The sequence below is a fragment of the Condylura cristata genome, unplaced genomic scaffold, assembly GCF_000260355.1.
Source record: "Condylura cristata isolate star-nosed mole 26May11 unplaced genomic scaffold, ConCri1.0 scaffold00002, whole genome shotgun sequence".
Taxonomy (NCBI): Eukaryota; Metazoa; Chordata; class Mammalia; order Eulipotyphla; family Talpidae; genus Condylura; species Condylura cristata.
The window spans coordinates 19,188,831-19,204,246 of NW_004567103.1; the positions used below are offsets into that span (position 1 = coordinate 19,188,831).

General features: G+C 38.1%; 1 protein-coding gene across 1 annotated transcript in view; it reads right to left on the reverse strand.

Annotated features, from left to right (window-relative positions):
• UNC80 (unc-80 homolog (C. elegans)) overlaps window positions 1–15,416 on the reverse strand; it is a 181,056-nt gene that overhangs the window by 71,779 nt on the left and 93,861 nt on the right. Inside the window, exons 27-30 of the mRNA XM_004674811.2 lie at window positions 14,096–14,196; window positions 11,994–12,194; window positions 4,961–5,068; window positions 3,188–3,326 (exon numbers count right to left, since the gene is read on the reverse strand). Of these exons, the coding sequence (XP_004674868.1) occupies window positions 3,188–3,326; window positions 4,961–5,068; window positions 11,994–12,194; window positions 14,096–14,196 (549 nt within the window). The remainder of the gene's footprint in view (window positions 1–3,187; window positions 3,327–4,960; window positions 5,069–11,993; window positions 12,195–14,095; window positions 14,197–15,416) is intronic.

A 15,416-nucleotide genomic window follows, 5' to 3' on the forward strand; every position in this document is an offset into this window, starting at 1 on the left:
TGTGAATTCTGGTAGAAACTACTACCCCTCTGAAAGATACAAGAGACTGAGATGTCAACAGAGATTTCACATAATGCCACTGTTATAAAGCCAATGAAGAAGCTAAGTGCAATCTGGAGGAATCAGAGGCAATCCTAAAAACATATTTTAGAATCTTTTGTACTTTTCCTTGGAGCTTCAAAACATTCACAGGCAATTGTGTTAAAACAACTGGGGTTGAGTTTCAGCTCTCATACTTCTCTGTCATGCAATCTTGAGTAAGCTTCATAATTTACTTTTCTTAGTTTCTATTTCTTCATTGATAAAACCTCAATGGCAATGATTATGCTTCATCTCATAATACCCTGATTATTAGAAATAAAATAGTACTTAAGAAAGTAATTTGTAAAGTGAAAGTTCTACACACTTCTAAAGTACATTTTATTTTTTAGAAGTAATATAGTATATGGCAAGCATTTGTGTATGTGTGTGTGTGTGTTCAAAGATCTAAGTATGGTTTCTTGGCCATTGAGCTGTGAACATTTATGGGTAAATCCTTGAATGCTTTGAGTCCCAGTTTGCTCATGTACTAAAAGGTTGCTGTGAGGATCAAATAAAGTGTGTGATAGAGTTCTAAAATAAATGTTAGCTCTTGTGATCAGGAGCTTTTGATAATTTTTTATTCCACCAGCTCCTTAAATCTCCATAATAATGCTTTCTTTAAAATGTACAATGTTTCAACTGTTTGGAGGTTTCTCAAACTGCTAAAAATGGAGCTTCTCTATGACCCAGCAATCCCACTCCTAGCTATCTACCCAAAAGACACAAAAACACTGATTCAGAAAGACATCTGCACCCCCATGTTCATTGCTGCTTTATATACAGTTGGAAAGACATGGAAACAGCCCAAATGCCCAAAAGAGGATGACTGGATAAAAAAGATGTGGTACACATACACAATGGAATATTACTCAGCAACCAAAAAAAAAAAAAACATGCTTTTTGCAGTAACATGGATGGAGCTGGTAAAGAGCATGCTTAGAGAAATAAGCCAGAAAGAAAAGGAAAAATACTGGGTGGTTTCACTCATAGCAGGAGTATAAAGGACCAGGCGAGAAAATAATAATAATAATGAACAACTATATACCAGAGACATTTTACGGGGGGTGGAGTGGGGAATGGGATCAAAAACGGTGGGGGGAGGGAAGTGCACTGGACTATGGTGATGACACATTCGTGATCTGGTGATAGGAAGCCCACGAGGATTACAAATGAGATGGAAAAAGGCACAAAATGATGTAAAAATAAACTATTATATTATTTTTTAAATGTACACTGTTTCAGTTTTTTAAAGCACTTTAAGTAAACTGCAGTCAAGTGTTACACATCAATCTATTAATTAAAACAGTTGTCTTGTAAAGCTCATGAACCAGAAGAGCCAATGGTATTTTTACAGTACTGTTTCCTTAAAGTTTTTAACATCTTCGTAAGGATCTCTTTGAGAAACTGTCCTATTTTGCTTCTATGATTTGGGATTTAAGATTTATTTACTTGATCATTTTTCTAGGTCAAATGCTGGCCAGCCTTCTTCCTATCCTCGGAAGGCAGAGAAGGCCATGGGTTAGTACTCATCCTCTGCATTTTCCTCTCTACCAGTTCTTACCCAGAGATCTCATCTAATCTCATTATTTTAGCTGCCATATATATGTCAAGTTATCCCCAGTTACCACTAGCTTTGCCATTTCTCATTAGCTTTAGTGTCATATCACCAACCATAGATCTCTTTATTTAAAACCACTATTTTTAAAACCATTACTCATTATTGCCACCTTAAACTTTGTAAAAATACACACTCTATATACGTTACTCTGGCCCTGAGCCCATGAGAAGTTTTCATAGTTCAATGGTAAGCCCGTGCTCCTAAGCCTCCCATTCAAGGTCTGATCAATTTGAATCCCATGTATGTCTCTAATAGTGTGGACCAGTAACCCCTCTATAAAAGTCATCCCAGTCATCAACTGGTTCTTTGGCTTCCAGATAAGTCTGACTCATTTCCACATCCATGTAGCTTTGCCTATATCATTTGCTCAGCTTAGTTAAATTCTAGTTTTTCTTAAAGTCTTCAAACCTGTTTCTACATTCCATGGAGATTGCCTATAGCTCCCCATGGATGGGAAGTATTTCCTGCCCTGAGCTCCTACAGCTCTCTTGAGAAATAAGTGATAGAGAATAAAAACCTGAACTTTAGTGTGAATAAAGATGTTCTACAAAGACATTTGTTGCAGTATGGTATAAAGAAGAAAAAGGCTGGAATCAACCTAAAATTTCATTAATGAGTCCTGATTAAATGTATTATATTTTGTCCAGTCCTTCAACAAAGAGCAAGGGGAAAGCTATAAACTGATGTTAAAAAACCTTTCCCTAGGTATAATGAAAAGTATAAAGTACAAAAGTCTTGATAATATCCTATTGTGAAAAGGCAAACATGCAGTATAATGTATCTATTGATATTTACACATGTGTGTAGTGCACTTTAGGATTAGAAAAAATTAAAAGCTGTTGCCTCCAGGAAAGGGGAACAAGGAACATGGCAAAAGGGTGATATCCTAACTTCATGCTTTTATATTATCCAAATGTTTATATTTTTTATAATTAAAATAATTACAGAAAATAAAAATATAGGTATAAAGTGGAAAACAGTAAAGAACCACATTTTTTGCATCTACTGTTTACTAACTACATAGCTTTGGACATGCCACTTAAATTTCAACAAATCTGTTTTGAGATTACGATTCAGATAAAAATATTACATGCATATGATTTAGTAGTTACTGATAGCAGGTCATGATAAGTCTAGGAAAACACAACAGACAAACAGAATTTTTTTTTCTACTGAAATACAGTAGAAATGTATGCTCTGGGGAAGTCACCCCCTATAATTTGGTAGCACTGGCAGAGAGACCCACTGTCCTCGCTTAAACTATGCAGCAAAACCTAATGCGGAAGTAGGGAACATGGCGCCCCTCCTGCCGATGCGCATGCGCGCATCAATCCAGTGGTCCAGCAATCACTGTTAACCTGATTGAAAGTCCAAATAGAACGAGCATCTCTTTCTCCCCCTCCCCTGTTTCCATCCCTTCTCTCCTCTCTCATTTTATCACTGGACTCAGGGGCAGCCGGACCAGCGTCCTGTGCAGACTTTCTTTACCTGCCGCCCCCGCCATATGCTCGTCCATGCTGAGCAGGAGCTCCCAGGCGGCTGGCTGGATGTCGCCGTACATCTCCTCGGTCAGAATCGGGGCTGCCTTTATTAACAGAGATAAGGGAGCAGGCGACAGGCTCATCACCTAGGACAAGATGAATAGCATGTCTTAAACTGTTTGAAGGCACTACTTGCTGAATTCCTCTAGAAATGGTGCCACTTCTCTTTCTTAAAATGATTAAAATGCTTTCTGGAATGGAGTGTATTCATTGGCATGGTGTATAATTGAGTTAATGCATAATTAGAAAAAAATTCATATTGATTTTATAATGCTTTCATCACAAAAGAACTGCCTTACAACAACCTAAGGAAAAACTCTAGAGAATAAGCACAGCTCTGAGTAAAGAAAGACTCCAGTGTATCAGTGAAAATATCTTTGTGAAAAGTCCTAATACTTTCAAATGATCCTCTTTTTTTCTTTTTTTAACTAGGAGTTGATTTTCACTGAAAACTAGTGGTAACCACTAATTGATAAAGGGGTTTCATTTAGAGTATTAGGTTTCTAAGCCAATGTAAATTTCAGTGGCATTTTTCTTTGAAAAATGTTAAGACATTATGGTTGTTAGCTTGGATTAGCAAAAAATAAAATTAGTTATTTCAGATTTAGGCAAACAAATTGCCTCTAGACAAGTGTCTTTTTTTTTTTAAAGATTTATTTATTTATTCATACAGAACTGGGGTACAGGCCAGAAATGAGGAGGGTGAGAGGATTCACCAGAGAGCAGCGGGCGGGTCAGGAGAGGTCTGCCTTGCCATGTGGATCTCCTCTGGGGCAGGTGGTTATAGAACTCATGCGGAAGTGGCTTAAGTTTCTTAGTGCTGTGCTTTAATCCGCTGCACCACTAGGGAGGGCCTAGACAAGGGTCTTTAACCATCATTTATAATAAAGGGCTAAAGGGCCTTCCCTGGTGGCACAAGGGGTCAAAGCACAGCACTATGAAGCTGTGGCAGCCAGTAAAGCATGAGTTAGACCCCCAGCCAGAACATGATCCACATGCAAGGTAGATCTCTCCCTGCTGCTCCCCTCAGCAGTGTATTTCAGTAGATCCGCCTGTTCTGTTTCCCCACCCTGTCTCTAGTGAATCCTTTCACTTCTCACATCTCTGGCCTATACCCCAAGTCTATATGCATAAATAAATATTTTTAAAGCACAAGAAAGTGTTTTTGGTTTTTTTCTTTGTTTGTTTTTTTGGTCTGGGGAAACATTTCATGATTTAGCTTTTAGGTTGAATAGCAATATAATAATGTGTCAAGTAGGTAAGTAGGTAAGTACACTATTTCACGTAGTTCATACTGCTTTGAGTATCTAATGCCCATTTTTACACAGTATGCAACTAAATTAAAAGAAATTAGGTAACTTCCCCAAGGCTCTAAGTCCAGAGTACCAGAGTAGCAGAGATGGGGTTTGAACACAGACTGTCTGATTCCAAGATCTGTGAATATCCCACCACACAAAGGTAGGAAATTAGCTTCATTGGAGAGGGAAAAGGCACATTTCCAGCCAGACTAAGTCTTTTCTTCATGGAAGTGGGCTGTCTAGCAAGAAGGGGTATTTTATTTGCACACTGGGTGACACTTGCTCACAATTAAATGTGCCTCTATGCCACATCACTATACTCACTGGCACTGTATGACCTATATGTCAGTTACAGGGCATCTGAGCATCTGAGCCCCCTTCCTATTCCCCTCCATGAATATTTCTAATCCAGGGGTCAGTACCTGCAGTCTGATGTATTTCAGCATTCCAGAGTCCTTCTTCCCTTCCAGGTTGGCATCTGAAACTCTCTTCTTCAGAGAAGGTGTCCTCAGACATGATTTATCAGAACACTGAAATGAACATTTGATATGTGACAAAGAGTGACAAGGTTTCCTCTTCTACCATCAAAGAGATTGGGATCCTGAGAGATAAAGCAATTTGACCAGTTGCACAGATAGCTATTAGCAGGAAAAAGGATAAGAATCTCCCAATTTCCATTTCAATACTAGTTATAGTCCACCAAGCTATAAAACACAGATCCTTTAAAATATTATATAAACTACACTGTTATTGAGAATATTAATTGGTGAAGGCTCTATGGTGATTTAAAAAAAAAAGATAGAAAACTATATGATTCAGCAATTCTTCTATGTACTGTTTTAAAGAAAAATCTGAAAATGATATATGCATGCTTGTTTTCACTAGATCACTATTCACAGTAGGCAAGACATAGTAACAACGAATGGATCAATGGATCATTGGGTAAAGAAGTTATGGTATACATACCCAGTGGAAAACTACTCAGCAATCAAAAAGATAAAACCTTGTCTTTAGGGACAGCTTGGCTAGGATTTGAGGTGACTGTGCTAGGGAAAAATCAGTAAGTGAAAGACAAATATATGTTTTTATTCATATGTAGAATACAAATAAAATATTATAATGGTTATAAAATAACACAACAAAATAACTCTTAGATCTTGAACAAAATAGTGATTCCCAGGAGGGAAGTAGAAGGGAGTGGAAAGAATAGAGGGAGGCATTTGATGTTTTGTCTGGGTTTATTATTTTGTCTTATTGATTTTTTTTTAATTGAGGGAACATTGGTTTATGACAGGGTAAGTGACTCAGAAGTGTACAATCATATCCTTTCAGAGTATGTCACCATACCACTTCCAACACCAGTGCATCCATAACTCCACCAGAGTCCACTGGGCATCTTCCCAGTGGGAATCAATTTGATAGTGGTAAATAGTGCTAAAACTTTGGTAGTGGATACAGGGTGGTGTATACACTTATCAAGGTATGTAGCTATATTCCTAAAACCTATATTGTTAAATAAATAGTAAATTAAAAGTAAAATAAAAATATTAATTCAATTAAATTCTACTCTCTATAATAGATTCTTTACAGGGTTAGATTTATAAGCCAGCCATTTATAAGCCATCCATTGGTCATGGATGAAAGAAAATATTTCGTAGAAGAATAATAGAAAAAATAAGATAAAACACTTAAGGAAGCAGCCATCATAAAGACCTGACTTAAACAGGTAAAATGGTGTCTTTGATAACTATACTTACATGTAGGAGGCAGAATATCTTTTAAATTGTCTCCTTAATCAGGATCCAGAAGAGGTCTGACTCATTTGCTTAAGCATGCAGAGATAATTTCTTCCTGTGACTCTCTGAATGCCAAGAAATGGCAGGACAGAGCAGCTGGGAGAATAATGGGGCTTCGTGGTGACAAGTCCTTATTTGTTTATACTGAGTCCTGATTCTCCCATTTTGTACTCCAGGCCCAGCAAAGAGGGAATCCATCCCTTTGCACAGAATAAATGCTCATTTGTTTTTTGAATGCAAGGTCAATGAAACACTTTCCCCTTCAATGCCAAGGGAAAAAAATCTGAAATCTTTAAGAATTTTCAAACAGAGCTTCACAGTGTTATAGAAGGAAGTATTGGAAAGAAAAGGCAAATCTAAAAGTACATGCAAGTTCCAAGAAAGTCTTTCAAAACTGACAAAAAAGGCTCAAGACAATGCATCTATTTTATGGCCAGCACAGAATAATCTTTTAAAATGAATCTACTTGGAAACAAATGAATCAGCACTTGCTGTGTTTTCTAAAGATAAATACACGGAGGCATATACATGGTAATAACTATCATTTGAGAAAAGAAATCTTGTGTTTTCTCCCCCTTCCCTCCAGTGAATATAAAAGCAATATACAACCCAAATATCATACCTATTTTATTCAATTTAAAAACTTCTAAAATAATATATAGCAATTACTTCCTAGTCCAGGTAAGTGTAGAGATGATCTAATATCTTTTAAAACAGAAAAGTGGTACTGGTTTTCTTTCTTTCTTTTCTTTTCTTTTTTTTATTTTTAAAACAATAGATGTAAACTGTAGATTATTTGGAGAATGCAGAAAAACCATGAAGAAGAAATAGCCATTACTTGGAACTCTTCAGCCATTTTTGTTTTTAGCACAACTGTGATCAGACTGTGTATGTGACATATACTATTAAGCAATTACTTTCACTGTGATTTTATAATGAATATTCCCCCAGGTCACTGTAATTGTTTTAAAAGAAGATTTTTGTTTGTTTGTTTTTGTATTTGCATAGAAGAACTGAGGTGTAGACCAGAGGTGCAGGGTTGAGAGGATTCACCAGAGACAGAGTGGGGAGCAGAACAGGTGGATCTACTAAAATACACTGCTAAGAGGACCAGCAGGTGAGACAGGCAAGGTCTGCTGCACCATAAGGGTCAGCTCCCTGGCTGGGGATTGAACTCAAGATAGCAGTGATAGTGCTGAGACTTAACCCCTAGGTCACCAGGGAAGGCCCCAAAATAAGATTTTTATATTTTGGAAATATTTCATTCTTTACTCCTTTGAATGAACATTTTGTTTTCAGGGTTACTTTTAAAGTAATACTTCCTGATTAAATTATATTAATTTTAACCAGGCAGGTAGAGGAAAATATTCAACTTAAGGAAAAAAAGACAATCATTTAAGTTTGCTCCTTACACTCTTGGAAATGTGTGTTCTACTTAGGCCTGCCAATCGGGGACAAAGGCACACATCTAACTTCTCAGAGATGAAATATTTATTGCATGGCATGTTGCCCTTAGCAGCAGGTTGTATTCTGGTGACCTCGTGATAATTATATTTGTTTTTGTGGAAAGGAAAGAGAATTGGAAGGGATTTCATGAAAGATATCAGAGATGGAATAGGAAGCTGGTTTCAAAGTTATCTACTTATCATTTGTGATTCTTGGAAAAGTTAGAAAATTTGCTGTACTGTGAGATGCACTCGGTGGCTGGAATTACATAAGGACTGGTAACAAGTTCAAGACTAGAAACCCAAGATCAAAGGACAGAATGTGTCACAAATAGAGGGCGTCATTTACTGTTGAGTCAAGCTACAGAAAGTAGCTGTGGTTAATGGGAGACACTGCCAAAGGGTGGTATAGCATTTAGTCACATGACTGGATATACTCATTACATTGGACTCTGTGGCTTTTCATTCTGACCATTGCTGGTTAAATTTGCAGTGTAGTGGTCTATCACTTGTGGTATTTGGATGAAGAAGAGGAGTTGAGTCCCCCGAATTCCCCTGCTAGGGGACTAAAGAATGCAAGTTCTGATGTTTTCTAAGGCTGAGAACTAATGATGAAAGCTCAATATTTTCAGTCAAAATGTAATTTGAATAAAACAGGAGGAGCAAAAATGCGAGAAAATGTCTCTCTCAAGACAGAAAAAGTCTTTGGTTTTCTTTTTCTCAAGCTTGACAGTGTTCCCTGGTTTCATGAGATTCTGTATTATTCCTCTAAGAACCTCTCTAATGAATAGAATATTTCAATTCTTTGAAATAAAGATTACTGCCTAAAGGGCATAATAATTATTTTAAGTAAAAATTCCATGTATCCATTTAATAATTCAAACATTTATTAAGAGTTAGCCAATGCCAGGAACTGGGTTAAGTTCTGGGAGTTTGCTAAGGGGCAAAAGTCACATAATGCTTGCCCTCATGGAGAATATCTTACTAGGAGACAGAAAACAAACAAATGGAAAGTCAAGGTTAGTAGAAAAAGACACCCATGGTAGTACCCTGTGAAATAATGTGCTATTTAAAATTTGAGAAAATAGCCTATCAAGCTTTCTGAGAAATGGACTTCCCTGTTTTTTGAGAAAGAGACACTGCAATACAAGTGCACTATTTCTCCAAAGGTAATCTGGACACTTTGTGTCTCCCAGCTTTGCATTGTGTATTATGGACAGACTATGTATGTTATGGACAGACTATGTATGTTCTCATCCATGAAATCAAAGACTCTGGTCTGGTTGTAGCCTCACAGCAGGGTTTTCCACCGCTTTAGAAAAGGATTAATCCCACGGGAGATCAGCTGGCCTTTCCCCAGGTGCATTTTTTCACAAATGTACAGATATTGTCCTTTTCCTTTACAGCCCACACCCCTTTTTGTCCCTCAATCCTTTTTGGCTGAAAGGAAACAATTTTCCCTATACTTTTTCCCATCAGGAAGCACTAATTGAATATTTCCTTTTTTAAACATAGCATTGGGCAAGGCAACACTATATGGACAAAATAAAAGAACTGCTTGTGAAGGAATATTTATTTATTCTTGTAGATAAAATGACAGTCTGTAAAATCTCCTCATGTTTGAAAGTTCACTAAAGTGGACTAACAGAATGTACTAAGTACTTAGTACATCTAAGTACTAAAATGCAGATCAGCAGATTAAGCAGAGGTAGATACGTAACAAAACATGTGCACTAATACTAATATCTTCTGCCATTACAGCTAATTAAAAAGGAAATCGAAATAAAATAACAATTGCTCATAAGATTAGGTTTTAATAAAACCACTGCTTTTATTCTTGATATATTGCCTATTCTGTTTTCATTTTGGCTCTGGAAACGTGGGCATGGTTCATCTATGTGACAGATTCAAGACAGGGAGGAAGCACTGTAGGAGAATAAAAGGACTATAATAGGAGACTGGCATGCTGGAATAAAATTGTATCACCAAAGACTCAATACATCTCCCCAGTCCTCCACCTGTGTGACTAAAGGCTAAGTTACAGCAAAGCTATGGCAGTAAGAAATCTGAACATGTATGGCCATTAGTTTAGAACACATATTTTTGTAACTTCTAACATATATGGTTTTCTATTAAAACAAAGGTAGCTTTTTATATAAAGAGCTTACCTAAATAAAAATAGGTTCACTTCAAATGTAATGTTATTTATGTTTGAAACATGTGTATATAAACAGGTACATAGCGTGCATGTTATACATGATATAGCTATATGTGTGGATATATAGATACATGCATCTCAGTGCAATGCCCACATACATGCATATGCTGTATACATACATACATAACATGCATATGTCTATGTCTATATGCACACAGCTGCATGCATGTATATTTTGTTATTCTTTTGATATGGAGAAATCAAAGAATTCTTTATGAAGGTGATAATATTTATTTATATATTCATGTATATAAAATGATAGTTTACAAAAATCCATCATATTTGAAGGTGCACTAAATGTACATAGCAGTTCAGACAGTTCACTTGTTACCCACACTGATCTATTCCCCAGCCCCCTCAGACTTTGTCTAGTTTGAATAACATGAGATGTAATAAAGTCTTGTTTGAAAACCCCTAAGTTTACTTTTCATTTTCTTACATCATTGTTCATTTTTGTACACTTGATTTCTCCCCTCATTCTCCCACCACTTCAGCAACTGTGACCATCACCACAGTCCCTTGTGCTCTTCCCTCCCCTGTTTTAACCCCTCTCTTTGCTGTACGCCTCAGATCTATGGTTTGCCTGCAAGTAATAGCCAAGAAGGCATACTAGCACATTTATGTGTCATGAGATACACTGTTTTTTCATTTAGAATCTCTCATAGTATCCAAAATTTGTTCAAAACATACTGCCTCCATAATTAAAAAGTTGCAATTTTAAAAATCCCTTTGCAAGTGCTAAAGCATTAAAAAGTACTATACAATTTAACTGTGCATTTTTGCATCGCTCATATTCCCTAGTTGCTTGATTTGTATATTATTGCCTTCCCCTACACACACAAACTAGGCTTGCCAGGCCCTTGGTACATAGATCCTCTGATCTGACTTTTTATTTTTTATTCCCTCCAGATATCTGGTCTAAAATTGTGCCAACAGCAGGTGCTTTATGAATACTCATTGCATTGAATAGGTATTATATAAAAATCTCTTTGCAAAACCACTTGGGAGAAGCAGCTGCAAGGGCTGCACGTGCATCTTGGGATCATGCCTTGCAGGGGTGGGTGGGTAATCCAGAGCTTCCCTGGCAGGAGCAGGGCAGCCGTGGCTACAGTCTTCATCTGCTGCCACTCAACTGCTCAAGCAGTAGTCAAGAGAGCACAGATGAATGCTTCAAACAGGCGATAGTTCCATGAAGGTGTGACCTCTCATCTATTGGCTAGATTACTGGGTTATTTATCCACAAACTGCTGGGTCATATATTGCTCAACCTTAATACAGAACTGTAGGGGTTTCCTACTGCTACTGTAAGCACATCACCACAACCGCTGTGGCTTAAAACAACACAAATTTACTACCTTCCAGTTCTGGAGGTCTCAGAGTGTGAAATGAACTGGAAGGGCTCTGTTCACTCTGGAAGCTCCAGGGAATCATCTATCTCCTTGTCTTTTCCAATCCCTACAGGCTTCCAGCATTTCTTGGCTCAAGGGCCCGCAACACCTTGACCTCTGCTTCTATTATGCCATCTGCCTCTGACTGTCTTACCTCCTTTCTTGTTCACTTGTAAATCCCTTTGATTACATTGAGCCTACCTGGATGATTCAGGATAATCTCTTCATCAAAAGGCTCTTAATTTATTCATATACGCAAAATCTCTTTTGCTCCTTGAGGTAACATATTCACAGATTGCAGAGATTAGCACCCAGACATCTTTGAATGGGGGCATTATTCTGCTTAACTCAATAATCTCTACAGTACCACCCTTGCTATCAGTTCAGAGTTATTCATAGAAATAAGGCAAAACCTGGATAAAGATTCTGTTTGCTTGTGGACACAAAGACAAATCATTGATCCTTTTGCTCTCATCTACTTTTGCTCAAAATCACACCGATGTGCAGACTGATTTACAAAGCTGTAATCGCTTCAAATTTTCTTCCAGAGGAAAGTGGTCTGGACACCGTTTCCCTTATCACTGGTCTATGATCAATCGATCACTCACCTCTTTCTGTTTCTTGGTCCGGAGACCTACGTTGCTGCTGCTGTTGCTCTCCCGGAGGGCATCTACGGTGTCCCCATAGAGGAGCTTGATGGCCCTGACCAGCCGCGCACAGGAGCGGCTGTGGTGTAGGTAGCAGTGTGGATGGCAGTAGTCTACGTGCGTGCAAATGAAACTCTGCTGATTGCACAACAAGATCATGACCTGGAACACAGACATCACCGGACTCAGTCAGGCAGCCAGAGTACAACCTGAGCATTTCTGTGGGTGGGAGAGGGAGAGTCAGAAAGCCAGCTTTTCGTGATGGGTCTTTAAAACAGTGTTTCAGCAATTCCCACAAGAAAACAAAGACTTACAAGACTTTATGTACTTGGTCTCTTTTTTTTCTCCATTCATACTGGATGGAAAGAACTTTTTGAAATAATAAGTGATTAAGCTAAAAGATCTTCAAATTCTTGAAACAATTAGTGTGAAGGGATTGTTTTTAAAATAATTTCAAAATGAAGATTTTCCTGAAACATTATTTTTTTTCAGCTTTTATATTGTTGAAACAGCCAGAGAGAGCATAAACCAGTGGAAAGTTCTGTCTCAAAGAATGTGACTGACCTTGTATTTTTTAACTCCAGTCCACCTATGTGGAACTCACAAATATTTCTGCATCTTTCATCCTGGCAGATAGCTGTCAACTGGGCCTTGCATGCCATTGTAGAAGTTCATTTCCACTCTCTAAAACAATTTTACTGCCTCTGTCTTTTGACCATTGTAGTTTTTCACTTGGGGCTAGATAAGACTTAAATCAAGTGATTCGTTTTTGCATTTTTCTGGTAGCTACATCTGAATGGAATTGCTGGATCATATGGTAGATCTATTTTTAATATTTTGAGAAATCCCCACACTATTTTCCACAGGGGCCAATTCTTCCATTTTAAATTATTTTTATGTTCAATGTCAGGTTGCTTTGGAAGTTTCTTGAATGAGTATTGACAAAGTGAGTCTACATGGAAGGGAATCTAGCCAAAAAGAGACCAAACTATGCTGAAGAAAAAGTTGCAACATTTACACTAATAGGAGAAAAAAATCCAACAGCACATTTCATAGTATATCATGTCGATTATACACATTTGCAAAAAGACACAACTAATCTATGGTGTAAAGAGTCTGAATTGTGGTTACTGTTAGGGGAGGTGAGAAATAGAGCTGGCTGAAGGGTCCAAAGAGCACGCCAAGGTGTTGACAAGTTCCTTTTCATGCCCTGAATTACAGAGATGTGTTAATGTTGTAAAAAATTTATTGAACTATAAACATAGACTTTGTATACATTTCAAAGTAAATTCAAATTCATTAAAAAGTGTACTTTACAAACAGCTGCTTCACAGATTCTAAAATCAACCACTCAGCACACACTTCCTGAGTAAAGCTCAGCTTTGTGAATTCTGAGGAGACTCACATACCAGCCAATCCTGAACTGATGGTGACAGTAAGTCAGATTAAAATCAAAGGAGAGGGTGACAGTCCACATCTAAGACAAAAAATTGTGATGTGGCACCTGGCAATTGCGGATAAAATTACGCTTCATTATGTTTCACCTAACTTCCCTGTGCAAGCGCTGCTTATGATTGAGCTCTAGCTTGAAACTTCAACCCCCAGTTTCCCTGAAATCCACTCTTGACAGTGTCCTATGCATACCTTTCTGAGATGTAACCACTGTCATCTCAGAAGCTCCACATTCTGGCTTAAAATTTATTCTAATACAGACCCAAGACTGACACCAGGCCTTGCTTTTAGCATTCCTTATAAAGCGAACCTGGTTCTAAAGTCTTGTTTGCATTGCTCAGGCTATCTCAATGTCACCTGGGTTGGCTCCTCATGGTTTTTCTGACTTACAGTAATGACCCACAAGCCACGACAAAGGACCATTGGTCTTAAAGGACCATTGGTCTTCTCAGTATTCACTGACTCAGTGAATACTGAAACTATGCCTCTGGATTTTCTTGGAGGCTAAACTGTATGAATGGTTTTAGTGCAACCTCTTGTTTTCTGTCCATGGATCTTCCCTGATGCCAACAGAAATTGATCTCAGGGCTCTTCCCAAGAGTCCTACTTACATGAAGCCATGACATGTTCCTGTGGTAATTCTCCTCTGCGCCGGTAGTGCTCATGCCCTCTGGCTCAATGCTGGGTTCACTTGCACTCCAAGGACTCCCTTCTTCAAAAGAAAAAAAATCAGGAAAGGTTGGATTGTTCAGTCTCCCTGGAAGTCATGTTGGTGTCATAGCACTGTCCATGCTTTTGAATCCAAGGGTAGGCTACCTTGACCCAATGGATTCCAGGACAAAGCACTGACTTTCATGGAGGAAGATTAATAGGAGATGTTCCCTTCATCACCGTTGAACTGGCAATTAGAAAGACATTTCTGATCTTTGTTGTGGTGGCCTCCATTTTGAGATGGCAGCAGAGAAAAGCTAAGCCAAATCTTAGAATAGCTGAGATGAGCTAGCAATTGGGTGAGTGTTCCCTAAACCCTTCCAGACTGTCCAGACCTTACAGGTGTAGTTAAGTAGGGTCATCAAGCAACTCAAATGGGTTGCAGAGCACGCTAGCTTCTGTGCTGACAATAGGCACTACTTCTCTTAAGCCCTGGGTTTTGCTACTTTAACTAAGGATGGACACCTCAGAAAAACTAAGGGAATCTGAAAGCAACTGGACAACCTTTTCTACAGTATTCTCTATGGGAGAGAATACTGAGTCTTTTCTGTGACCAAACCATACTTCTTTCTAGGAGATGGTTTGGGTTAAACAGATCAATGATCATAATTAATTGAAATAAGTCTTTGGCCCAAACTAACTAATGACATGGTGATAGCTTCAAACCTGAAACAAAAGAAGACAGAGATTTTCCTATTGTCTCCCTAAAAGATCAGCTGAATCTTAAGTGCTGCATACATTAGCTATTTCAAAGGCAAGGGTGGGTAGGTGTAGAAAATTTCCTATTTTAAACTCTTTTTGACGAGATATACTCAGCTTCTATTTCAGCAGTCTTGATCGATAATTTATTCACATTTCCTGACTGACTTCTGAAAGAACTTGCCTAGAAAGGGGATCTCTCTGTTTTGCTTCTTATATAGGGACTGAATGTCAGAGAAGACATGCTTCCACCCTTATGCAACAGTTACACTCTGGGCAGCTGTTCATTCCCACCCGCAGGCCTGCTTACTTTCTAGTCTATTCTCAGGACCCACATGACTGACACATTTGGAAAACCTGTTTCTTTGGATATTCCAGTGACAACCTACAACTTCAGAGCTTTGACTGGATACAGAGCTCCTTGTCGGGCATTTTACACACTTTACAGTCATCTTCTAATTTATTTTTATAACACCCCTTCAGAGTAAGTAGAGTAAATAGACTTATACCCAGTAGATAGTT